At 37.7% G+C, this 27,869-nt stretch overlaps 1 protein-coding gene across 1 annotated transcript in view; it reads right to left on the bottom strand.

Annotated features, from left to right (window-relative positions):
- Nucleotides 1–27,869, bottom strand: part of col7a1 (collagen, type VII, alpha 1) — a 183,701-nt gene that overhangs the window by 74,140 nt on the left and 81,692 nt on the right. Inside the window, exons 39-64 of the mRNA XM_062037815.1 lie at nucleotides 25,048–25,107; nucleotides 24,876–24,911; nucleotides 24,757–24,801; nucleotides 20,721–20,756; nucleotides 20,589–20,633; nucleotides 20,478–20,513; nucleotides 20,308–20,343; nucleotides 20,194–20,226; nucleotides 20,046–20,117; nucleotides 19,895–19,951; nucleotides 19,673–19,708; nucleotides 19,502–19,582; nucleotides 13,175–13,210; nucleotides 12,878–12,922; nucleotides 12,706–12,777; nucleotides 12,546–12,590; nucleotides 12,428–12,463; nucleotides 12,279–12,320; nucleotides 8,597–8,677; nucleotides 8,399–8,434; nucleotides 8,273–8,308; nucleotides 3,222–3,302; nucleotides 3,081–3,116; nucleotides 441–512; nucleotides 322–366; nucleotides 22–57 (exon numbers count right to left, since the gene is read on the bottom strand). Of these exons, the coding sequence (XP_061893799.1) occupies nucleotides 22–57; nucleotides 322–366; nucleotides 441–512; nucleotides 3,081–3,116; nucleotides 3,222–3,302; nucleotides 8,273–8,308; nucleotides 8,399–8,434; nucleotides 8,597–8,677; nucleotides 12,279–12,320; nucleotides 12,428–12,463; nucleotides 12,546–12,590; nucleotides 12,706–12,777; nucleotides 12,878–12,922; nucleotides 13,175–13,210; nucleotides 19,502–19,582; nucleotides 19,673–19,708; nucleotides 19,895–19,951; nucleotides 20,046–20,117; nucleotides 20,194–20,226; nucleotides 20,308–20,343; nucleotides 20,478–20,513; nucleotides 20,589–20,633; nucleotides 20,721–20,756; nucleotides 24,757–24,801; nucleotides 24,876–24,911; nucleotides 25,048–25,107 (1,272 nt within the window). The remainder of the gene's footprint in view (nucleotides 1–21; nucleotides 58–321; nucleotides 367–440; nucleotides 513–3,080; nucleotides 3,117–3,221; nucleotides 3,303–8,272; nucleotides 8,309–8,398; nucleotides 8,435–8,596; nucleotides 8,678–12,278; nucleotides 12,321–12,427; nucleotides 12,464–12,545; nucleotides 12,591–12,705; nucleotides 12,778–12,877; nucleotides 12,923–13,174; nucleotides 13,211–19,501; nucleotides 19,583–19,672; nucleotides 19,709–19,894; nucleotides 19,952–20,045; nucleotides 20,118–20,193; nucleotides 20,227–20,307; nucleotides 20,344–20,477; nucleotides 20,514–20,588; nucleotides 20,634–20,720; nucleotides 20,757–24,756; nucleotides 24,802–24,875; nucleotides 24,912–25,047; nucleotides 25,108–27,869) is intronic.

Raw genomic sequence — 27,869 nt, 5'->3', positions numbered from 1 at the left:
AAAGACGGAAGAATAACAAACCTTTCTCCCATCTTCCCCTGGCACACCATCTTCGCCCTGTGTAATCAAAACAAACCGCATTACCGACTCTCCAGGAAGAAACTGAATAATGGCCAGTTTTGCAGTGGGAGCACTCGGATAATTTAGTGCCACCACTTTACAGACTCGTTCACCACGGCCATTATGCAGTCAAGCTTGAAATAAAAGCCTGTGCTGTTTCCTTCTCGGGAAATAGCACATTTTATTCTTCTTTAATACTATTTTCTAACACTTAGCATCAATATCCTACATGTGTTAGCAAGGTAGAATTCCATTTATTACCATTTTGCCAGGAAGCCCAAGTTTGCCATCTTCACCTGCTTTACCCTGAAACAGCACAAAGCACCATGTAGTTAAAACAATATAGGAATGTTTGGCACAACGTACGGATTTGTACTCACAGGTGTCCCTGGAGTGCCTGGAGGTCCCGTAGGCCCAGTGGGACCCTGCTCACCTCTAAGTCCTGGTAAACCCTGGGAGAATGCACATACCCCAAACTTAGCTGATGCAATATTTTAGGCACACTCTTTTAATGTCAGGGTTTCCCCTAGATGGAATTGCTCGTGGCGATCCACCAAGGCAAAATAAAAGCCACCACACCTTAAAATTAGAGGGGTTTTTTTTACATTAGAACTAGAGATGTCCGATAATATTGGCCTGCCGATATTATCGGCCGATAAATGCTTTAAAATGTAATATTGGAAGTTATCGGTATCAGTTTTTTTAAATTATCGGTATCGTTTTTTAATGTTTTTTTTTATTAAATCAACATATAAAACACAAGATACACTTACAATTAGTGCACCAACCCAAAAAACCTCCCTCCCCCATTCACACTCATTCACACAAAAGGGTTGTTTCTTTCTGTTATTAATATTCTGGTTCCTACATTATATATCAATATATATCAATACAGTCTGCAAGGGATACAGTCCGTAAGCACACATGATTGTGCGTGCTGCTGCTCCACTAATAGTACTAACCTTTAACAGTTAATTTTACTAATTTTCATTAATGACTATTTTCTATGTAACTGTTTTTATACTGTTTTGCTTTCTTTTTTATTCAAGAAAATGTTTTTAATTTATTTATCTTATTTTATTTAATTAATTTTAAAAGGACCTTATCTTCACCATACCTGGTTGTCCAAATTAGGCATAATAATGTGTTAATTCCACGACTGTATATATCGGTATCGGTTGATATCGGTATCGGTAATTAAGAGTTGGACAATATCGGAATATCGAATATCAGCAAAAAAGCCATTATCGGACATCCCTAATTAGAACAAAATAAAGTAATATAATGCATTAATGCAGGGGTCACCAACGCGGTGCCCGCGGGCACCAGGTCGCCCGTAAGGACCAGATGAGTAGCCCGCTGGCCTGTTCTAAAAATAGCTCAAATAGCAGCACTTACCAGTGAGCTGCCTCTATTTTTTTAATTTTATTTATTTACTAGCAAGCTGGTCTCGCTTTGCTCGACATTTTTAATTCTAAGAGACAAAACTCAAATAGATTTTGAAAATCCAAGAAAATATTTTAAAGACTTGGTCTTCACTTGTTTAAATAAATTCATTAATTTTTTTACTTTGCTGTCTTTCAGAAAGACAATTTTAGAGAAAAAATACAACCTTAAAAAGGATTTTAGGATTTTTAAACACATATACCTTTTTACCTTTTAAATTCCTTCCTCTTCTTTCCTGACAATTTAAATCAATGTTCAAGTAAATTTTTTATTTTTTTATTGTAAAGAATAATAAATACATTTTAATTTAATTCTTCATTTTAGCTTCTATTTTTTCGACGAAGAATATTTGTGAAATATTTCTTCAAACTTATTATGATTAAAATTCAAAAAACTTATTCTGGCAAATCTAGAAAATCTGTAGAATCAAATTTAAATCTTATTTCAAAGTCTTTTGAATTTATTTTAAAACTTTTTTTCTGGAAAATCTAGAAGAAATAATGATTTGTCTTTGTTAGAAATATAGCTTGGTCCAATTTGTTATATATTCTAACAAAGTGTAGATTGGATTTTAACCTATTTAAAACATGTCATCAAAATTCTAAAATTAATCTTAATCAGGAAAAATTACTAATGATGTTCCATGAATTCTTTTTTTAAGTTTTTCTCTTCTTTTTTTCGGTTGAATTTTGAATTTTAAAGAGTCGAAATTGAAGATAAACTATGTTTAAAAATCTAATTGTCATTTTTTTCGTATTTTCTCCTCTTTCAAACCGTTCAATTAAGTGTAAATATCATTAATTATTAATAATAACATAGAGTTAAAGGTAAATTGAGCAAATTGGCTATTTCTGGCAATTTATTTAAGAGTGTATCAAACTGGTAGCCCTTCGCATTAATCACTACCCAAGAAGTAGCTCTTGGTTTCAAAAAGGTTGGTGACCCCTGCATTAATGTATATATACTGTCTATTATTTCGCACTATTGACTAGTGATGCACCGAAAATCTGGCCAGTGAAAAAAGACTTTAATTACCGAAACGGCACTGCCGAAACCGGATGTTATGATGACATAAGCAATACCCGCATTTGTCTGGTGCGGAGGCAGCCTGTCTGTGATGTGGATGTACTTTAATATATTCGAGATACACCCGCGGACAGCCATCTACAAAATGTGGCGGCTTTTAAAGAGAGAACCACCTGTGGAACCACCTGTTCGTCGCGGACATGGAGCAACAAAATTTCGGACTATAAACCGCTACCTTTTTCCTACACTTTGAACCCTGCGGCTACTTTATGCATTTTTGTCCACTGGCAGCTCTAATAAAAATAATTTCCTTAAAAAAAAAATTTAAAAAAAGCAAAAACACTTAAAAAAGAGGGTTGTTTTATTGTTTGTGCTATGGCGCCATCTTTTGGATGAGTTCGCTTCCTGCAGTGTTTCAACGCATTCTTCAAGAAAAGCTTTTGGAAACTATCTACGAACCTTCTGACCGGTAAACCGACGAGGATACGCTCATAAAACAATTTTTCTATGTTTCTCATGTCTACTTTAGGTTTCCACAGTATACTCACATCTCTTCCAGCATCTCCAGTTTTCCCAGGATCACCCTGCAATACAAAGATGACAACACAAAGACAGAATGATTTAGCACGTGTTCTACTATGTTTAATGGTATCTATACTGTATGTTTGTTGAGTGTGGCGAGCCAGTACCCTTTGACCAGCTGGTCCGGCAACACCTGGTTTACCATCCACACCAGGACGACCGTCCAAGCCGGAGGCTCCCCTTTCTCCCTGATCACATTTTAAAACAAGGTATGAAAATACATACTGTATGTGAGCAGGTCAATCAAATGTATATAAAGTTAGTCCTTGGTTTACGTGTGAGTTCCTTTCCTATGATGGCAGTGTGAGTCCAGTTTGAGTGTTACTTAAATTAACACTGAATATAAATACAACGATTAAACACAATACGGTACATAAAACGCAACAAAAAAGAAACAAACTTCTTACTTTTATCCCTGATGTTGCCTTGCACACTAAGAGCCTGATTTACTAAGATCCAAATACCGGGCGCAAACTATAAAGTAGCATGTACTATTAGTGGCGGTGTATTGTGTGCAATTGTTTTGTGGATTGTACCACTTTTTATGGGCATTTCAGAAGCACTCGTGCAGTGCATCTACATTGAAACCACTTTTTTTCTACCGCCGAAGGTGCGCTCATTGCGGCTGCACTTACTCCGCTCAAAAGGCAAAAAAATGCATACTTAAAGAAGTTTTTATCATATAAGAAATATTTTAGTAATATATATTCAATGTGAAAAAAAAAACACTTAAGGACACCAAAATTGGTTTTAATCAGCCCCTTAAAGGCCTACTGAAAGCCACTACTAGCGACCACGCAGTCTGATAGTTTATATATCAATGATGAAATCTTAACATTGCAACACATGCCAATACGGCCGGGTTAACTTATAAAGTGACATTTTAAATTTCCCGGGGAACTTCCGGTTCAAAACGCCTTTGGAGGATGACGTATGCGCGTGACGTCGCGAGGTCCACGGAAGTGTTTGGACCCTATTGGACACAATACACAGAGCTCTGTTTTCTTCGACAAAATTCTACAGTATTCTGGACATCTGTGTTGGTGAATCTTTTGCAATTTGTTTAATGAACAATGGAGGCTGCAAAGAAGAACGTTGTAGGTGGGATCGGTGTATTAGCGGCGGACTACAGCAACACAAACAGGAGGACTTTGTTAGATAGCAGACGCGCTAGCGGCGACCTCACCTTGACTTCCTACGTCTCCGGGCCGCCGACCGCATCGTCGATCGTTGGAACGCAGGTGAGCACGGGTGTTGATGAGCAGATAAGGGCTGGCTGGGGTAGGTGGAGCGCTAATGTTTTTATCATGGCTCTGACGAGGTCCCGTTGTTAAGTTAGCGTCGTTAGCAACAGCATTGCTAGGCTTCGACAGGCGTCGAATACACATTAACCGTGTATTTACATGTCCAGTGTTTGGTTCGGTGTCTCCTGATAGTAGTATTGTTGATCTTCTGTCTATCCTTCCAGTCAGGGATTTATTTATTTAGTTTCTATCTGCATTTGAGACAGATGCTATCACGTTAGCTCATGCTAAAGAGCTTCGTCGATGTATTGTCGTGGAGATAAAAGTCACTGTGAATGTCCATTTCGCCTTCTCGACTCTCATTTTCAAGAGGATATAGTATCCCAGGTGGTTTAAAATACAAATCCGTGATCCACAATAGAAAAAGGAGAGAGTGTGGATTCCAATGAGCTAGCTTGTACCTAAGTTACGGTCAGAGCGAAAAAAGATATCTCTTGAACTGCATTCTAGTCCGTCACTCTAACGTTTCTCATCCACAAATCTTTCATCCTCTCTCAAATTAATGGGGTAATCGTCGCTTTCTCGCTCCGAATATCTCTCGCTCCATTGTAAACAACGGGGAATTGTGAGCAGCACTACCACTTGTGACGTCACGCTACTTCCGGTAGGGGCAAGGTTTTTTTTATCAGCGAGCAAAAGTTGCGAACTTTATCGTCAATTTTCTCTACTAAATCCTTTCAGCAAAAATATGGCAATATCGCGAAATGATCAAGTATGACACATAGAATGGATCTGCTATTCCCGTTTAAAAAAAAAAAAAAAATTCAGTAGGCCTTTAAATCCTCTAGCAGCTATACAATTATAAAATGATGTTGCTGAATATGTCTAATATTTTTTATTTCTGACTGTCCAAAATGTTAACACACACATTTTGGACACTCAGTTAGCGCCTCCTTACCACACGTGCTAATAATATAAAACACAAAATAGTGTTTGCAAAACGGTTAACAGTGTTGATAAATCATATTGTGCTTGCTAAACAATCATATTTGGATCTTCTCCTTCCAGTATTGTGGGCGATTTGATGATCAGCATATCTTTTGCATATTAATTAAGACAAAGACGCAAAAATTAATCGCACACCTTATTCTGCTCACTTAACAGACACAACCCACTTGGCACACGTTTAGTAGAGCTGCTTTGCGTGAGCTATCAAGTTTGCACGTGTTTTAGTACACGCAGACCTTTGGCAAATCAGGCCTTAGGACGGTGAGGCTTATTTTGAGGGCAGAAAATCTCAACAATGAGACTACTACGCTGCTTACTTACAGTTACACTGTACGTTTCATAAGAACACCATCTTTATCCTTCATGATGGTTGCCGCATTTGAGCGGTTTAAACCAAGCATGCAGCCAATGAGGATCAGAGTTTCTCCACTTTCTGAGCATTTTACCATGTCTAATTATTAGGGGTGTAACGGTATTAGAGATACAGCGGTATTGTGGTTTCAAAGTATTCACAATAATGCCGTGACATGTGACGGTATCATACAAAAACTTGGTGTGTAGTTTTTTTCTGGCGCTTTAGCGTTGGCAGAGTGTGGAAATAAACTACATCTCCCAGAATCCTCTGCACAGTGTGTGTCCGGCAAGGTGGGGGCATGGAAGGCGGTAAGCAGGAAGTGAAGTGTGTTCGCAGTAGATGAGAGAAATTGTTTTTTGGACATGTCCTGAAAATGTCATTAAAATCTATCCATAACTGTTTGAGTAAAGTTGCTAACAAACCCAGGAAAAAATATAAGGCAAGAAAGTCTGCATTCTGCAAAGCCAAGCGCACCACTTTCTTCTCGAGCGTTTCCAAGGCAACACAGAGCAAGCTGGTCAAGGGAAATCACACACAAAAAAAAACTTCATACAGTAGAAGTAAACTGAAAAGCTACTTGATAAATCCTTTATCCATCCATTCATTTATTACCGCTTGTCTCTCTCGATGTTGCACTCAGGCAGAAGGCAGGGTACACCCTGGACAAGTGGCCACCTCATAAACCATCACCCAGAAAAGATATTTGAAGCCAGCGAAGCTAAACATCAATTTGTGAAGTATTTACATTATTAAAAGTTAAATGGTTAGTTAACTTTTCTGAGAAACAGCATTTTCCAGACTGATATAAAAAAAGATGTCCACTGTGGAGGACACTGCTTCTCCTAAAGTAAAAGTTAAAAGACACTAAAGTGAACATTATTGTTTTACATTGGATGTTTACATTGTCACTTTAAAGACACTCATCTCTGTAAGTTGTTTTCATATTTGCTTGAAACAGTGGATGTTCCTGCACTATTCTTTGCACTTAAAAGTACAGTGTTGTAGTAGGTATCGCGGTACTAATGAATCAAAAACGGTACTATACTCTGTATGAAAAGTACCGGTTCACCACAGAATTTTATTTTCTTTCTTTTTTTTTTAACCGGCATGACGGCGCGTTGTCACGTCATGACATTGCTGATTTTACGAGCAGAGGAGCATGTTCGGCAACGCACAATCACGGAGTACTTACAAGCAGACACAGTGTGTAGACAGAAAAGGGAGAATGGACGCATTTTGGCCTAAAAACTAAAGATAAAGGTGAAGCTATAACACTGAAACGCCCTCAGGAAGAGGTGCTTTAAGACATGGCTAGCTAGCTAGCAGCTAAAATCCATCCGCAGTCAGCACTGTTTTAGCTACTTCTAAATCACTAATCCTCGCCTCAATGGCGACAAATAAAGTAAGTTTCTTACAAGTATCATCCCTGCAGGACGAGGAATAGCTAAACATGCTTCACTACACACCGTAGGAGGATATAAAAGCTCATCAGCGTCACCGCTAACAAAAGCTAGTGCTCCTAAATGTAAACAAATGCCATGGGTGGACCTCCACCTAACATCCACTGTAATGATACCAAGTACAAGAGCGTATCTAGTCTATACTACTATGATTACATCAATATTCTTTATCGTCACAAAATATTTTTTCCTTTTTTTTTAAATTCATATTACGTTTATACACTCAGGAAATACGTCCCTGAACACATGAGTCTTTTAAATATGTTAATATTTTAAATGTATGATCTTGTCACTACTTGGTATCGGATCAATACCTAAATGTGTGGTAACATCCAAAACTAATGTAAAGTATCAAACAACAGAAGAAAAATGGATTGTTACATTTGAACAGAAGTGTAGATAGAACATGTTGAAACTAAAAATAAGCAGATATTAACAGTAAATGAATAAGTAGATTAATAATCATTTTTTACAGCTTGTCCCTCATAATTTTGACAAAACAACAGAACGAGAAATGACACAATATGTTACTACATACGTCAGCAAACAAATTAATAGCCTTGTTTTGCTTACTTGCTACTAAATGACAAGTTGTCTCGTATGTTCACCATTTTATTTAAAGCCAAAATTGTTCTTCGAATACAATAATAAACATATGTTTAATGTACCGTAACATTTTTTGTTAAAATAAAGCCAATAATGCCATTTTTTGTGGTCCCCTTTATTTAGAAAGTATCGAAAAGTATCGAAATACATTTTGGTACCGGTACCAAAATATTGGTATCGGGACAAACCCTAGTTTGTAGTAAAAAATACGATTAGAACATTTGAGCATTATGTTTGTGTTCAATTACAGTAAGTGTGTTTATCCTAAACATTCCTGACATTTAATTTTTACACACTGGATCATTTTTAAGTCTTTTTTTCTAGACATATACCACAATAATATCATACCGTGGCCCTAATATCATGATAATATTGTACCGTGAGATTTTGATATCGTTACATCCCTACTAATTATCCATAGGTGCTGTTTGAGAAACTGAGGGTTGTTGGGAGGTATGATGGCGAATGAATGATTGATGTCAAACCTTGTCTCCAGGGCTCCCCCTCTCTCCCGTGTCACCCTGAAAAAAATGTAAAAGTACAGGCGGTTAATGAGCGACACAAAACAACATCTATGTACTTTCAGAGGCTGTGGCAGAAAGCAGACTCACTCTGGAGCCTGCTAGCCCACGTTGTCCCTCAGGACCCTTCGCAGACAGCAGGGAGGGAAGAAGAAGTCACACAGGTTTGTCAGTCATGCATAGCAAATCCAAATGGAAAGGGGTCAGTGTGCATACTGATGCATACACCGACGCTCATCAGAAGCTCACGGAAGCATCTTAAAAGTGCCAAGTGGGAGGCAGACTCACTCTTAGGCCCACGGCTCCAGGAGTTCCGGCTTCACCTTTTTGGCCTTTGCCGCCGTTCGCTCCTGAGTCGCCTGATTCACCCTGACAATCGAGAGAGAATATCATCAAATATTGTAACATCAAATGGAAACCCTATAGAGCAGGTCTTAAATGACAAGTACTTGGGTTTTACTCTTGATCAAGAGCTTTCATTTAAAGCCCATATTAACAACTTGGTCTCTAAGCTTAGGGTAAAGCTTGGTTTCTTTTTTAGAAATAAAAACTGCTTCTCTCTTAAAGTCAGAAAGAAATTGGTGACAGCAACTATCTTGCCTGTAATTGATTATGGAGACGTGCTTTATTTTAGTGCTTCATCTAAATGCCTCCAGTCCTTGGACACTGTTTTTCATTCAGCACTAAGATTTGTTACTGGCTGTCGTAGTCTCACCCACCATTGTCAACTGTATATGAAGTCAGACTTATCTTCATTGAGTGCACGCAGATACACACATTGGCTGACTTTAATTTATAAGGCTCTTTTAGGTTTAATACCTCCATACTTGTGTACTCTGTTACAAAGAAAAAGCAGCTCTTACGCATTACGTTCTAACAATTTGTATGTTTTAACTGTTCCTCATGTACGGACTGAATTTGGCAAAAGAGCTTTTGGCATTGCTGCCCCTATGGCATGGAATGAATTGCAGACGAAACTGAAACTTACAGAACTACTTCCATTTGGAGCCTTCCGTTCTGTCCTGAGGGACAAACAGCGAGAGACGTTTGCACAGTGCCTGTGTTTTTAAAGATGTCAATCTCTGTTGTTTTACACTTCTCTTATGTATTTTAAAATGTATGTCTTAATGTATTTATTTTGAAACTGCTCTGTGACATGTGCTGTTGACCTCTTGGCCAGGTCACCCTTGTGAAAGAGATCTTGATCTCAATGGGTTTTCTTATCTGGTTAAATAAAGGTTCTATCAGCGCTGATGTTGTACGTTCCAGCTTCAAGAGCAGCCCTGATGAAAATGTGGGATATCGGTTGGATTGATTTCAGGGAGTTCCGAGATCCTTTTCTCCATGCTTCATATCCACACAAAATGATGGCTGCAGGTCAAGGTGGACATTTGGTAGCAGAATCCACCTTTCACCGATTCTTATGAAAAGGCTGCTTAAGCCTGAGCACTCCTAAGCAATGATCGCTCTCATTTTTGAGAGCAAACGCAAAAACTCCCTGAGCGTTCAGTAGAGCCGAACATGTGAGCAACATCAGACGTGCACACTGTGACCATACCAGCATCACACCTGTCCCAAACCTGACTTAATAACACGTTTAGTGCTGTATTATAATAATCAAATGACAGCAGTCATTTTCATGAGATTATTTTTTAACATGATTTGGCCCACTTACAATTAAATAACAAACATCTTGTTTTTCATGAGCTATGTACTAGTATTTACTTCAGAAAACATTTGTAGCCCTTTCAGAGATCTCATTCAAATCCCTTCAAAACATTCACATGTTGCACAATGAGATGTAAGCATGGGATAAAGTGCACATTCCTGTACCTTTCTGTCTGTAAAATATGTACATTTATGAGCATTTTTGTAATCTAGTAACATTAGTTCATGATTAATATACATGAATTAACACTCCTAATACATGACAGTAGAGTAAGCACACATCTGATTGAGGAGTCATGGTGTAATGACCTGGCATTTACACTTTGTGTGGTGTTGGAGTTGTCCGATTTTTTGAGTGGCTTTAAACGCATCAGTGGCTAAGTGCCATTGATGTGTGTGTGTTGGTGCAAGTGAGAAAGAGCGAGAGGCTGCTGTTGTAATGACAGTTGACAAAGAGTTGGTTTAAACCTGGTTTGTATGGCAGAAAATTACCCGTCTTTCTAGATATACGTTTTTTTAAGTAATGTTTTTGGTGTGGTTACGGCCAAATAAAGTCATCAATGGAATTCCTGTCCTCTTTAAAGCATCTCGACAGAAGTAACAATAATTGAACAGTGCTGACGAACACTGTTTCATCTGTCAGGGCCGTTTGTCGCCACCTGTCACTCACAGAGTTGCATTGCAAAATCATACAGAATAAATAATGATGTGCTTTTTTTGTTGAGAGTTCAGATTTGATTTGATTTTGTGCGGGAGGGTTGAAGGGGACAGTTGCAGCCACTATCTTTTCAAATGTTAGTCTGTTTTGGCGATGTACATCCATCCGTCTTCTTCTTTACCTTTTTTTCCAGTTGCCCGACCATGTACCAAGCCAATTTCAGGTTAATTGCAATGTAAAAAAGAATTGTGCTTTCATTAGTACGTACGGATACTTTAATACATCTGAATTTTTACTTGCGTGCGTAGTTTTCTGGGTTTGAACGTACGGCCATTTTTAGTGGGGAATCCACACAACTCTAGTCGGCCATTTTTAGTGGGGAATCCACACAACTCTAGTCACATGATAACCTCTTGAGAGCTGCAGACATGACACCATAGACTCAAAACGCTGAGCAAATTAGTAAATAACAGATATGCAGCTGCAACAATGAGCAATGATGCTAATTTTAAGTTAACGGTGACCAAGTAAGTAGAGTCAAACAGATAAGAAATGTAATTGATAAAATACAGTAAAATCAATTAAATATGATTGGATTTATAAAATGAATATATTATTGTCTTAATCTTAAAATATTCTTCTAAAAGTGAGTATTTAAAAATAGCAGTATATATACAACAGATATATATGTATGTATATTTATATATGTATATATATACACACACACACACACATATACAATATGTATATTTATATATGTCTTTAATATTCTTCTAAAATAGCAGTGTGTATATATATATATATATATATATATAAATATATATATATATATATACACACACACACAAACTTATATACTGTATGTATATTGATATACAGTAAATATGTATATACCGGTAGATATACATGTATATGTATATATGTATATACATATACTGTATGTATATGTATATATGTATCTATATATACAGATCTATACATACACATATATATACACATACATATAAATATATACATACGACAATACACACACACACACACACACACACACACACATATATATATATATATATATATATATATATATATATATATATATATATATATATATATATATATTCAGTACAGGCTAAAAATTTGGACACACCCTCTCATTCAATGCGTTTTCTTTATTTTCATGACTATTTACATTGTAGATTGTCACTGAAGGCATCAAAACTATGAATGAACACATGTGGAGTTATGTACTTAACAAAAAGGTGAAATAACTGAAAACGTGTTTTATATTCTAGTTTCTTCAAAATAGCCACCTTTTGCTCTGATTACTGCTTTGCACACTCTTGGCATTCTCTCCATGAGCTTCAAGAGGTAGTCACCTGAAATGGTTTTCACTTCACAGGTGTGCTTGAATATATACAGTATGTATATTTGGATGAATACAATGTTAGGTACAGGTATGTAAGTCTTTACAGTGTTACCATGGCAACTTCCCTGCCGAACTCCTCAGCCTTCCCATTTATGCCGCAAGTTCAGTTTCTGTTTGATATAACTTTTTTGAAAGTCACGACGTGGTGACATTTTTGACCTGATTAAAATGGTGTGCAGTGTTAAAACACGCATTGCAAATGTGATCTTTTTACACACCTTTTCGCCTCGCTCGCCTTTCAGCTGGCCTTGGATGTCCGACTATTGAGGATAAAAAATGCTTCTCTTGTTACCAGAGTTTGGTGAAAATGGATCATGTTCATACTGTTCAAGATACAGTATGTAGTTATGGAAATGGACAAACATACCACTTTCCCTGGTGGCCCTGGAGGTCCTTGAAGTCCCTATAAGAAACAGACTAAGTGACTCTGTGTTCACTAGTAGAATACACACGTGCACATAAAATTAGAGTTTATGAGGACGGACCTGTTGTCCTTTCTCCCCTCTGGGCCCAGCAGATCCAGGGCTCCCCTGTGACCAAACACGAATCAATAGGAGCACTGAGCAGCTGACATTTCTACTGTGCAAAGGCACGGCAACATATTGGAAAGCTGTCTGTATGAAACTACATTAACGCGTGCCTCACATTTCGCCCGAGCTCTCCTGGCTCTCCGGCGTCTCCTTTCTCTCCGGGTCGACCGGACTGACCTGCGAGTCCCTGAGAGTGAAACAACACAAATCAAAACGTGTCCTCCCTGATCTTTCCTACGGGGCGAAATCTGCCAGGATGTTAGGTCTACAGTTAACATCAGTCATACCCTCAGCCCTCGTTCTCCAGGCTTCCCAGGGAGTCCTGACTCGCCCTGATGGAAGACATGTTACAAACACACGGAATTGACAAGTAGTAACGTTTTCTTCCATGTACATTTGAAATGATCGCCCAAAAAGTTTACCTCAGTTCAATCTGCTAATGCCATACACAAGCGCAGTGTATAAAAAATGTAATTTATCTACAAATGAATCACCATCATTCAATTTAAACCCCTTTACACGGCTGGTTATGCAAACTTGATATTATTGATTTGAACAGGAAGCCAAAGACATATTCAACTTACAGGAGTGCCTTCATCTCCTTTTTCCCCTCTTTCTCCCTGGAAAACATGACATGTGTGATTTGTTAACAACGACAATGCCAAAAGTAAACAAACACACACACACACACACACACACACACACACACACACACACACACACACACACACACACACACACACATACTTGTATTTCTTACGTTCTTGAGACCTCCGAAAAATGCTTACCTCTTTAGGACCACCCTTTCCAGATATATAAAGATTTGTATTTACAACATTAATAATAAATACATACAATTCAATTATAAAAAAGGTAAGCTTTAAGTTAATTATTTTTTTAAATTTTTTGTTTGTAATTAGTTTTTAATCTTCATTATTTACTCTACTCTTTCAAATGTTCTTGTTATCAGACCATATTTTTCGGTATATTCAATGGAATCTTTACCTTTATTATTTACTTCAAGTTATTAAAGTGTGTCTCTTTATACATATTTATTTATTTATTTTTAAATTAATTATGGCCAAAGGGGGCGCATTTCAATTTCTTAGACACACTTGTGAATACATATGTTGGCCAGAGGAGGAGCACTTCACAATTTTTACACACACTTGTTATTTCATATGTCGACCAGAGGGGGAGCACTTTTAAAACCGACAGTCAATTTGAAAAATCCTTTTTGGGACCACCCTAATTTTGATAGATTTCACCACCAGGGGTGCAAATGAGACATTCTCTATTAGATGCAATGGTTTTCCGTATTGGGACCAGGATTTCGGTCCTAACTTGTTCACCGGTCCTCATATGGAAGGTAGTACTTTTCCTTGTTGACGTCTCAAAAAGGGTAGAAATACAAGAACCCCCCCCACACACACACACACACGTAGTTGTGGTGCACTCACACTAATATTACGTGAGTATTATATTTGACCTCCGACAGTATCCTTTGAGAAAGATGCATGGGGGAAAGAAGAAAACAATTCCTAACATTCAGAAAGAAGAGGTTGCTTGGAATATTACTGTCGTGATTTTTTTTATTTACCAAGAAATTATTTAATAAAACCCAACAAATGAGGCCTATCACTACATATCATAGCAATCCATACTTTGTAAATAATAAGGAGTATCCCGATGGAGTCACGAAAACCAAGCAAGAAATATTTCAAATCAAAGTTCTTACCAGGCCTGTTCTATGTTCAACCAATTTGCTTGTCTTCAGAATATGAACCAAAATCTTGGTGTGTCCCGATTAAACTTTTTCACTTCCGATACAATAAGTGAAGTTAATTATATTTATATAGCGCTTTTCTCTAGAAACTCAAAAGTGCTTTACAAAGTGAAACCCATTACCTACATCTTTAAGCTACATTTAAACCAGTGTGGGTGTCTTGCCCAAGGACACAGTGACTGGGGATCAAACATGGAACCCACAATTTGCTGGCATGGCCAACCGAGCCATGCCGACCCATATCGATAATGGACCCTTGAGTATTGGCTGATACTGGTATGGATCCAATGTAATTTCTGCACAAATCATTAATACTTGTATCATTTTGTAGTGTGGAATGTTAGAAAAACATTGATAAAATGAAATATGTAAAAAAAAAAGAACAATGGTAGGTGTGAAAAGCACTGACCTTTTTATTATTAACAGTCTGGAATTGACGCACCCTGTCTTTAAGTTGAAGTGGAGTAGTAATAGTTTTTTGGCGACACCTCGTGGCCTGATTTACTAAGATGTGAATAGCACGCACGGAACAACTTGTGCAATCTATAAAATATTTTGTACTATTAGTGGGCGTGTTGTGGGCAATGTACTAAGACTGCATGTGCAGGCACCACTTGACAATAAGTATCCCCTCATTATTTAAATGAGGATGTTGCGTGTACTATACAGGGCATCACCATGGAGACACTGTCATTTACTGCACATTCATGTTATCATGCTCCTACCTGCGGTCTTTTGCTATGTTTTCAAACACGCACGAGACATCAACGATGTATTATGGGCATTTTAGAAGCAGTCGTGCGGTGCATTGACAATGAAACCACTTTTCTCTGTCTTTTTTTTTTTTTTACCCCCGTAAGGTGCGCGCATTGAGTAGAGCAGGGGTCACCAACGCGGTGCCTGCGGGCACCAGGTAGCCCGTAAGGACCAGATGAGTCGCCCGCCGGCCTGTTCTAAAAATAGCTCAAATAGCAGCACTTACCAGTGAGCTGCCTCTATTTTTTTAATTTTATTTATTTACTAGCAAGCTGGTCTCGCTTTGCCCGACATTTTTAATTCTAAGAGAGACAAAACTCAAATAGAATTTGAAAATCCAAGAAAATATTTTAAAGACTTGGTCTTCACTTGTTTAAATAAATTCATTAATTTTTTTTACTTTGCTTCTTATAACTTTCAGAAAGACAATTTTAGAGAAACAATACAACCTTAAAAATGATTTTAGGATTTTTAAACACATATACCTTTTTACCTTTTAAATTCCTTCCTCTTCTTTCCTGACAATTTAAATCAATGTTCAAGTAAATTTATTGTTTTTATTGTAGTTGTTGTTGTGCAGGAAAGCCAAGTTCTTTATTCGACACAAATGACCACATTATAGAGTCTTTGGTGATATTTGTTAGTATGAAGAAAATAGCCTTAAAAAAACTAGATGAATAAATCTCTCTTGAATAAATCTCTCCCTGTTCATTTTAGAATTGATTTTAAAACCTTGCTGTTTGTTTTTAAAGCTTTACATGGACTGGCACCTCAGTGTATCTCGGACCTCATCCAAATTTACACTCCTGCGCGCGCTCTGAGGTCCGAGAGCCAGCTCCAGCTCGTAGTGCCCAAGACCAGACTTGAAACCAGGGGAGACAGGGCCTTCTCTGTGGTCGGCCCTAAGCTTTGGAACACTCTGCCCCTCCATGTTCAAACTGCTCCCACAGTGGAGTGTTTTAAGTCTCGTCTTAAGACCCACTTTTATTCTTTGGCTTTTAACACTACGTGAGTTGTGTGGTCCTATGTTGTCCTCTGTGTTTTTAGAATGTTGATTTCTATTTACTGTTTTAATTGGTTTTACCCTTTAAAATAGTTTTTAATCATATTTATTTTTATATTGGTTTTATATTTATTTATTTGTTGTTTTTATTCAGTCATTGATTTGATTTAGATTTGTATTAAGGATCCCCATTAGTTGGTTGCCTCAACAACCCACTGGTCTTCCTGGGGTCCACAATTCAATACAATTACAAGTAAAAGCATATAATTATAACTACACAATACAGAAAAAAATAAAAAATAAAAGCATCAATAAGAAAACAAGCAAACAATTTACAGTCACTCACATTGGTGGAGCTAAGGATAATATTTGAATATTGTTTTTAATATTGTTGTGCAGCACTTTGGAAACATTTTTGTTGTTTAAATGCGCTATATAAATAAAGTGGATTGAAAATCGCTAGCAAACATTGCTGAAAGTTCAACTTCACATCATAAAAACAAATGTAGACAAGAATTGAAAAAAAACAGACTAATATTCGTAGAAGGAAATCAACTGCAAACAAATGTATCCTTTTTCTCATTAGCGTCACGATCACAGCAGCACGACACTCCTTATGTCAATCAAATACGTTACTTAGTGATGCACGAATAAGTCCAACTTTGTCTTTCACGGATTATTGTTTAATTTGTTTACCCCTCAGATGTAAAGACATGATGTGCCTCCCATCTTCTCTAAATGTCGTTAAGTGTCAAGTGAAGTGAGTTTGTAGCGAGCAGTTACGTCTTGGTGATGATAAATGGTTTAAATCATTGAAGAAAAAAATTTTTTTTTATGAGTGTATGAATCCATTCTATCCCATTTTAAATATTTTTTTCATGATCGCTTATATATTTGCCCCTAAACTTTTCAAAATAGGCCTAAATCTGCACTGATTCAGGTAAATAAACAGTAGCCTAATGGGACTCCAGACCATCGCCTGAAACCCGGAAGTGCCCGAATGTGCCTCTAGGTCACGTGACTGTAACCCAGCCATTCCTTCGAGTATACATTGATCACTTGTTTGGAAGAGAGCACCGCCTGCACAATTCAATATCTTAGTTGCTCAGACAGCAATGTGTTTATACAAGTTTAGATTGGGTTATGTAGTTACCGAATTGAAAAAGACGTTAATGCTGTTTGCTTTAATGTTAGCATTTAAGTTAGCCAGCGTTAGCTTGATTCTCCAGTAAATGAGCAGTGGCCCCGGTTTGTGTGTTTATCAGAGTTGTTAATCCTGGTTTTACGATCATTTGAATGTGAAACGGTTGTTACATGTCTGTTTTTTGTGTGCCACCTACTGGCAATGTTGCTCCCCTCTTCTTTCTATTTTCAGTTGCCACGGTTCCCAGGGGAAGGCGGGGGCAACTGAGCACAGCTGTTTGTAATCAACGCACCCTATTTGGTCTGATCACTCACAGCCGTTAGCGCGGGATCTTTCCACGGTACTTCCACCACGTTGGGTCTTGGCCAGTGCATCGCCTACTCCAAGCTCCTGTTTGAGTCATCCCGCTAAGTTTCCTCCAGCTTAACCCCTGTTGTGAGTTTTTCTTTGTACTTTGTGCGCAGTCTACCTGTCTGCCCCTGAAGACAACCTTTTGTTAGTTTTCTCTTAGTTTGATATACAATACAGGCCAAAACTTTGGACACACCTTCTCATTCAAAGTGTTTACTTTATTTTCATGACTATTTACATTGTAGATTGTCACTGAAGGCATCACAACTATGTGGAGTTATGTACGTAACAAAAAAAGGTGAAATAACTGAAAACATGTTTTATATTCTAGTTTCTTCAAAATAGCCACCCTTTGCTCTGATTACTGCTTTGCACACTCTGGACATTCTCTCGATGAGCTTCAAGAGGTGGTCACCAGAAATGGTTTTCACTTCACAGGTGTGCTTGAAGCACACCTAATACATACTGTAGAACTACAACTGGTTCGCAACTAACAGTTTTCGGATTGTAATCATCCAAATATGATTGGCATCGAAGTAGAACAAGGGTTCTGGATCACCATTTGAGTTCAGCTCCTTGAATTCCTTCTAAGTCTATCTGATAGCTCAGTCACAGCTCTTTTTATACCAAATATGTGTTATATGTGTTTTATGTCGCACGTTTGCACCAAGAAAAATTCCTAGTTTGTGAACCCGTTCTCAAACAATGGCAATAAAACGATTCTGATTCTGATTAGTAGTCGTTGTTGTTTTTAAAGGAAATAGCAAACTTTGTGATGCATCTGTGAAATTAATGCGCCGCTGTGTGCTTAAAATGACCAAAATACATAAATATTACAACTTATTATGAATGTGGCAGTTACTAGAGGACAAACAAACTTATATTAAACGTTGGAGGGTTTTGGAGGTTTTTTAGAGCGCTTTATAGGCGGAAAAATTTGAATTCCATTACCTCCACTGTTAGCTGACTTTTGCTAGTGTTTATTTACTCGTTAAACTTCATAAAAAAGAAAAAGAAAAACATATGTGTGCTTGTCTTATACATGGATTGTGAATGATAGGCAACATTTTTAAAAAGGCGCAGTTCCCCTTCAAGAGCGTAGGAAGTGTTTATACAGGAGTGTGAAAGCTGTGTGAAGGCCTTAGAAAGACTTTAAATGCATATACTATTTATAAAAGTAATTTGTATTTCTTGTTAAGCACTTAGCAATAGTGCTACTTGCTGGATCTGATTATCACCTTGCTTCGAAAACTTGTAGATCATCCTCCATATATTCAAGCTCAAAAATTTATAGGGTTCTGGATCATCATTTGAGTTCTGTCATGATTAGTAGTTGTTTTTAAAGGAAATAGCAAACGTTGTGATGCGTCTGTGAAATTAATGGGCCGCTGCATGCTTAAAATTACCAAAATACATAAATATTAGAACTTATTATGAATGTGGCAGTTACTACAGTACACATAAACAGAGGTTTTTGGAGGTTTTTTAGAACGCTTTATAGGCGGGATACATTTAATTCCATTACCCCCACTGTTAGCTGACTTTTGCTATTGTTTATTTACTCTTTAGACTGCATAAAAAAAAAAAAACATATGTGTGCTTGTCTTATATATGGATTATGAATGATAGGCAACATTTAAAAAAAAGTGCAGTTCCCCTTTAAGAGCATAGGAAGTGTTTATATGTGAGTGTGAAAGCCCCGTGGAGGCCTTATAAAGACTTTAAATGGATCTAATATTTATAAAAGTCATACAATAAACAGCGTTCCTACCACAGTGGGGCCCGGGACGTAACCACACGATAATCCAAAGAACACCGAAGGACCCAGAAAGGATGCCAGGACAAAACCACGTCACTTATGAACGACTCACCTGCTTCCCCGCAGGGCCGGGCTTCCCTGGGCTTCCCGGGCGGCCGTCCTCTCCTCTCTCTCCTGGTTCACCTGCGACTCCCTAAGAGGGAGATTGCAGGAAAAAAATTGGGCAAGCAGATAAATACAAACAAAGCAGAAAAGGCCAAATGAAGCACAACATGCTCCTCACCTTGGCAGCCGGCCTACTGCTGATACCTGGAGGTCCCTGAGGATGGGGAGGGAGAAAGAGCACATGTTTTATGCATTCTTAGTTTGTAGCACAAGGGAACACTGGATGAATAATAGAGGATATTGTCAGGAATATTTCACAGTCACTGTAAGCGTGACATAGGGGGACTAGCTAACGCCATCCCCAGGGAGGTGTTATGATGACTTGCTGGCTTTCACTCACTGGCTCGCCTCGCTCTCCTTTAGGTCCAATCAGGCCCGCACCTGACCCTGGAGACCCCTTTTAGGGGTAGAACAAAAGAGGTGTCATTTGGATACGAGCTCGGATCTCTGAACTGCGACTGCTTTTTGGATCCATTAGCACGGTGACTCACTTTCTCTCCTCTTTGGCCGGCTTCTCCCTTTGTTCCCCTGGGCCCCTCAGGACCGCCGAGACCCGACTCTCCCTTGTGTGAGCAAAGGAGAGGTGTCAGAGGACGCGAGTCAAATGAATAATTGTATGATAAGAGCCTGATTTCTTACCTGTTCCCCTTTCTTCCCTGGAGGACTTTGAATCTGGACAATTTCAAAGCGCACTTAAGTCAAAGATATTTATGAAATAAAATTATTATATCTCATTATTTCCCTTCAACTCACAGTTCGGCCTGGTTCCCCTCGTGGGCCTTCGCTTCCCTAAAAACATGCAAGTTCTTTAATCTTTTGCCGGGATACCTATTACACGCGATTACGAAATGTTCTGCAGTGGTTTCACGTTCCCGCTGACCTGGCACGTCTGGAATGATTAGTCCTAATTGAATCAGTCTCACCTTTTCTCCCGCCGCTCCACTGGGCCCTGGGAGACCCTGAGGACAAATGTCAAGGCTTAGTCATGAGACGCCGGTGTAAGACTACAACTCCATGGCGGGCCAGTCACTCACCCTCAGCCCTGGTTGTCCAGGGGAGCTTGGTTTGCCCGGGTCCCCCTAAGAAGACATTATTAAGAATATATAAAAGACAAAAACCGATAAGGAGTCGATGGATAATGAACTGGAACAAAGCATTTAACTTACTCGCTCTCCTGTTTCACCAGGTAGTCCTCTTTCTCCCTAACAAAGAACACATTGATCATTTGGTCATTGTCATCAGCTGCCCGTGCGTTGACCAGGACCAGAGGGCGGGCCCATATTACACTGGTTTTAAAATCACTGCATTGGATTCTTGTGTGTTCCAGAATCGATTTTAAGATTATTTTACTGTTTATTAAATGCCTTAATAGTCTGGATACATACCCTCGGGGAGGCGTCATTCCAATATTACGCCCCCCATTTGTGGAACAGCCTGCCAGAGGCCCTCAGGGCTACAGAGAATGTTACGATTTTTAAAAACAAGCTTAAGACTCACCTATTTAACTTAACGTTTAATTAATATTTGTATTCATCCTATCATTTTTATTACCGTTATAATTGTGTTAGTATTTATTAGCTTGTATTTACCATATGTAAATGTAATTAATTTTATTTTGTTTTTAACTACATTAATATAATATTTATGCCTTTTTATATTGTATCTTATTAAAATATTGTATTCATTTATTTTACCCTCTTAGTATATTTCAGATCAATAAAGTCCTTTCCAGCGTTTCCTCAGCGGGAGCCCAATGCACTGATGTATAAAATAAAATAGCGAAAATCAGACTTATAACAGCGACTGGACAGCAAAGTACGAATGTATTGAAATGTCTGACTTTGTGATGTCTTTATTTGTGGTCGTGTTGTTTTAGGCTGTTTAACTCTGGCGATCAAAACTGGTTGAATACATGTAGCGCTGAATTTGACCAGCACAGGGCGATAAAGGTACACCCTGAATTGAATTGAATTGAATTATATTTATATAGCGCTTTTCTCTAGTGACTCAAAACGCTTTTACATAGCGAAACCCAATATCTAAGTTACATATAAACCAGTGTGGGTGGCACTGGGAGCAGGTGGGTAAAGTGTCTTGCCCAAGGACACAACGGCAGTGACTAGGATGGCGGAAGCGGGGATCGAAACTGTAACCCTCAAGTTGCTGGCACGGCCACTCTACCAACCGAGCCATACCGCCCCTTAAGTTGAATTGTGTTAAACCACATGTGTGCAATGTTTGTTGTGTGTATGAACACTAAACCTTCTATTTAATTCATGTAACATACACGATGGACATTATTTATGTAAAATACACAATGGGCATTATATTTTTGTAATGTTTACATTTTCAGTCTTACAAACCTAAATAAAGCAAGTTGTGGAAAGAAATACAACTGAAGAAGAAAAATAATTCATCAACCTTTAACAAAACATAGCTTTGGTTTCTTCATGCTGTTAACGATCTGTCTAGCTGCAGACGTTGGAAACGAGTAGCGATAGCAGATTAATGAATTTATTGACAGTGCAGTGTGAAAGCTGATGTGTTTACTTGGAAACCACACTCTCAAATCAATATAACCTCCGGAGGCACTTTCTAAAGAAACATCCACATTTTGATGTCCAACCCCTGAGACCTTGGGCTCTTGAAACTCAATCAATCAATCAAAGTTTACTTATGTAGCCCTAAATCACGAGTGTCTCAAAGGGCCACAACGACATCCTCGGCTCAGATCCCACATCAGGGCAAGAAAAAAACTCAACCCAATGGGAGGACAATGAGAAACCTTGGAGGGTACCGCAGATGTGGACGTCGAGTGGATCTAGCATAATATTATGAGAGTCCAGTCCATAGTGGATCTAACATAATAGTGTGAGAGTTCAGTCCATAGTGGATCTAACATAATAGTGTGAGAGTCCAGTCCATAGTGGATCTAACATAATAGTGTGAGAGTTCAGTCCATTGTGGATCTAACATAATAGTGTAAGAGTCTAGTCCATAGTGGATCTAACATAATATTGTGAGAGTCCAGTCCATAGTGGATCTAACATAATAGTGTGAGAGTCCAGTCCATAGTGGATCTAACATAATAGTGTGAGAGTCCAGTCCATAGTGGATCTAACATAATATTGTGAGAGTCCAGTCCATAGTGGATCTAACATAATATTGTGAGAGTCCAGTCCATAGTGGATATAACATAATAGTGTGAGAGTCCAGTCCATAGTGGATCTAACATAATAGTGTGAGAGTTCAGTCCATTGTGGATCTAACATATAAGTGTAAGAGTCCAGTCCATAGTGGATGTAACATAATAGTGTGAGAGTCCAGTCCATTGTAGATCTAACATAATAGTGTGAGAGTTCAGTCCATAGTGGATCTAAGATAATAGTGTGAGTCCAGTCCATAGTGGATCTAACATAATATTGTGAGAGTACAGTCCATAGTGGATCTAACATAATCGTGTGAGAGTTCAGTCCATTGTGGATCTAACATAATAGTGTGAGAGTCCAGTCCATAGTGGATCTAACATAATATTGTGAGAGTCCAGTCCATTGTAGATCTAACATAATAGTGTGAGAGTCCAGTCCATAGTGGATCTAACATAATAGTGTGAGAGTTCAGTCCATAGTGGATCTAACATAATAGTGTGAAAGTCCAGTCCATAGTGGATCTAACATAATATTGTGAGAGTCCAGTCCATAGTGGATCTAACATAATAGTGTGAGAGTCCAGTCCATAGTGGATCTAACATAATAGTGTGAGAGTCCAGTCCATAGTGGATCTAACATAATATTGTGAGAGTCCAGTCCATAGTGGATCTAACATAATATTGTGAGAGTCCAGTCCATAGTGGATATAACATAATAGTGTGAGAGTCCAGTCCATAGTGGATCTAACATAATAGTGTGAGAGTTCAGTCCATTGTGGATCTAACATATAAGTGTAAGAGTCCAGTCCATAGTGGATGTAACATAATAGTGTGAGAGTCCAGTCCATTGTAGATCTAACATAATAGTGTGAGAGTTCAGTCCATAGTGGATCTAAGATAATAGTGTGAGTCCAGTCCATAGTGGATCTAATATAATATTGTGAGAGTCCAGTCCATAGTGGATCTAACATAATAGTGTGAGAGTCCAGTCCATAGTGGATCTAACATAATATTGTGAGAGTCCAGTCCATAGTGGATATAACATAATAGTGTGAGAGTCCAGTCCATAGTGGATCTAACATAATAGTGTGAGAGTTCAGTCCATTGTGGATCTAACATATAAGTGTAAGAGTCCAGTCCATAGTGGATGTGACATAATAGTGTGAGAGTCCAGTCCATTGTAGATCTAACATAATAGTGTGAGAGTTCAGTCCATAGTGGATCTAAGATAATAGTGTGAGTCCAGTCCATAGTGGATCTAACATAATATTGTGAGAGTACAGTCCATAGTGGATCTAACATAATCGTGTGAGAGTTCAGTCCATTGTGGATCTAACATAATAGTGTGAGAGTCCAGTCCATAGTGGATCTAACATAATAGTGTGAGAGTCCAGTCCATTGTAGATCTAACATAATAGTGTGAGAGTCCAGTCCATAGTGGATCTAACATAATAGTGTGAGAGTTCAGTCCATAGTGGATCTAACATAATAGTGTGAAAGTCCAGTCCACAGTGGATCTAACATAATAGTGTGAGAGTCCAGTCCATAGTGGGGCCAGTAAGAGATCAACTGCGGCCCTCTTCATTATGTAGTTGAATAGCCCTGATGTACACTGACTACTCTATTTAGTATCAAATTCTCATTCTTTCAGCTTTGTGTCAGGAAAACATATAATCCAGTTTTTGCAGAAATGAGAGGAGCTGTACATGTTGCATATAAATTGTTCCATTTCCATTTAATATCTAGATTTTCCATATGCAAAAGAGAATGAAATTGCCTGTCGCACAAAGCTCTCCTGCAAGTTCCGACAGCTATGAATATAATTTCACACAGATAGGTGACAAAATAGACAGTTGAATTACGTGGGTCATGATCTGTCCCAAAGAGATGGTCAATCACATGTTCATTTTTACATTCAGTTCATTTTCTTCTGCAACTAAGTGGGATTGTCCAAATGGAAAGCTCTCTATAGACTGCTCACATGGCCAAAGAACATCAAAACATAATATAAATAAGTACATGCAGGATTGATTCCTGCAAAATCCTTCACTCACCCGGTCTCCGTGCGATCCAGGCTCACCCGGCTGCCCTCGATCACCCTATCAGAATACACACAGTCAATCTTCAAGTTAAATGTTACGGGCACGTCTCATTTTTCATACCTTTATCGTACCTTACTGCCAATTTCTCCTGGAGGCCCGCGAGGACCCTGAAGGGCATAACGGGACTCTTAATGTGTACAAGTCATGGTGGATTACTATTCTTGGTGTGTTAGGCAGGAAATGTGCTTATGAAATGGAAATGTGTCCACATGACGCCAATACATGTTATTGAGGGTGACCCACCCTGTCACCAGGGTCTCCCTGCCTGCCTGCTGGTCCTGGCAGCCCAACAGCACTGTCACCCTGAAAAATGAAACTTAATTAATTAAGGACTCAAGGAAATTGCCTGAAAAAGTTGATAATTGCAAAAAATCGCGATTCTCACGTTGTGCGATTCAGAATTGATTCTCATTTTTTAAAAATCGATTTTTTTTATTTTTATTTATTTATTTATTTTTTAAATAAATCAATCCAACAAAACAATACACAGCAATACCATAACAATGCAATCCAATTCCAAAAGCAAACCCGACCCAGCAACACTCAGAACTGCAATAAACAGAGCAATTGAGAGGAGACACAAACACCACACAGAACAAACCAAAAGTAGTGAAACAAAAATGAATATTATCAACAACAGTATCAATATTAGTTACAATTTCAACATAGCAGTCATTAAAAATCCCTCATTGACATTATCATTAGACATTTATAAAAAAATTAAAAAAAGAACAATAGTGTCACAGTGGCTTACACTTGCATCGCATCTCATAAGCTTGACAACACACTGTGTCCAATATTTTCACAAAGATAAAATAAGTCATATTTTTGGTTCATTTAATAGTTAAAACAAATTTACATTATTGCAATCAGTTGATAAAACATCGTCCTTTACAATTATAAAAGCTTTTTACCAAAATCTACTACTCTGCTTGCATGTCAGCAGACTGCGGTAGATCCCGCTGAAATCTATGTATTCCATGAATAGACAATCCTTTTGAATCAGGAAAAAAATCGTTTTTGAATCGAGAATCGTGTTGAATTGAAAAAAAAAAAAAAGATTTTGAATCGAATCGTGACCCCAAGAATTGATATTGAATCGATTCGTGGGACACCCAAAGATTCACAGCCCTAATATATATATATATATATATATATATATATATATATATATATATATATATATATATATATATATATATATATATATATATATATATATATATATATATATATATATATATATATATATATATATATATATATATATATATATAAACACAACTGATGGTCCTAACCCTATTGATAAAGCAAGAAATTCCACTAATCAACCCTGATAGGGCACACCTGTGAAGTGAAAACCATTTCAGGTGATTACCTCTTGAAGCTCATGGAGAGAATGCCAAGAGTGTGCAAAGCAATAATTAGAGCCAAGGGTGGCTATTTTTTATTATAGAAACTAGAATGTAAAACATGTTTTTTTAGTTATTTGACCTTTTTTTGTTAAGTACATAACTCCACATGTGTTCATTTATAGTTTTTATGCCTTTAGTAACAATCTACAATGTAAATAGTCATGAAAATAAAGAAAACGCATTGAATGAGAAGGTATGTCCAAACTTTTGGCCTGTACTGTGTGTGTGTGTATGTATGTATGTATATATATATATATATATATATATATATATATATATATATATATATATATATATATATATATATATATATATATATATATATATATATATATATATATATATATATATATGTATATATATACCGCAATTTCCGGACTATAAGCCGCACCTGACTATAAGCTGCACCAGCTAAATTTAGGGGAAAATACAGATTGCTCCATATATAAGCCGCACCCGACTATAAGCCGCAGGGTTTTGATGTGTAATTAGCGTAGTATATAGGGGTTCCTGCTACCACGGAGGGGATTGTCGGGACAGAGATGACTGTTTGGGAATGCAAAGCGTCCCATTTATTAACAATAAATCTTTCAATCATTCAATCAAACTTTCACATCTTTGACATGGCGAACAGCATTCGTGCAGAGTACAAACAATACAACGGTGCAAAGTAATACAAAGTGCTCGCCTGTACGTTATCAAAATAACCAGCCTACCGGTATATGAAAAGTCAGTCTTTAATCATTGTGTCATCGTCTTCCTCCTGCGTACTAAAACCAAGGAAATCCTCTTCGTCGGTGTCGGAGAAGAACAGGCCGTAAATAAGCCGCATCCTTGTATAAGCCCCATGGACCAGAACGAGGGGAAAAAGTAGCGGCTTATAGTCCGGAAATTACGGTATATATATATACAGAGAGAGAGAGAATATAATTTTGGTTTGGAAAAAACAACATTTTTGATTTATTTAAATATATTTTCCTTGTCACTTTCCACTTTTAATTGTGTGGTTTCACTCTATCGCGGTTATTTTCAAAATATATATATATAAAAAATCAGATCACTCGTCCTTGCTGTTTCACGTTGGACTACGGCTTAGTATCATTAAAATATATGCATATTTAAGGACATTTTACAAACTTTTGGCCTAAATTATTTTTTTTTAAAGCATAAAATTGCCAAAAATGACTTCAAAAAAGAAATCTGATATGTACTTTACTGCAGGGTTTCTTAATCATAGGGCAAAGAGGAATAGGCAAAACTGCCCGAAGATACTGTAGGTGTGCCAAGCTTGTGGCATCATATTCAAAAACACTTTAGGCTGTAATTGCTGCCAAAGGTGCATCATATTGAGAACATGCTGTGAATACTTACTTACGTGTGTTTTTTTGTGAATAAAAATAGCAAAAAAAATTCAAAACACCTTTTCCTATTATCATTATAGGGTATTGTGTGTAGCATTTTGAGGACAAAAATGAATGTATTCCATTTTGGAATAAGGTTGCAACATAAAATGTAAGGAAGTGAAGCGCTGTAAATACTTTTCGGATGCACTGTAAGTAAATTATATATAATTAATGAATATGATTAAAATAAAGAGTAAGTTTACTAATTCAGTGTTAATATTTGAGTGGGTCAAATATATGGCCCCTC

Source organism: Entelurus aequoreus, linkage group LG26, assembly GCF_033978785.1.
Source record: "Entelurus aequoreus isolate RoL-2023_Sb linkage group LG26, RoL_Eaeq_v1.1, whole genome shotgun sequence".
Classification (NCBI taxonomy): Eukaryota; Metazoa; Chordata; class Actinopteri; order Syngnathiformes; family Syngnathidae; genus Entelurus; species Entelurus aequoreus.
The sequence above is the reverse complement of the archived record's forward strand: the minus strand, read 5'-3'. Positions and strand labels throughout refer to the sequence as shown.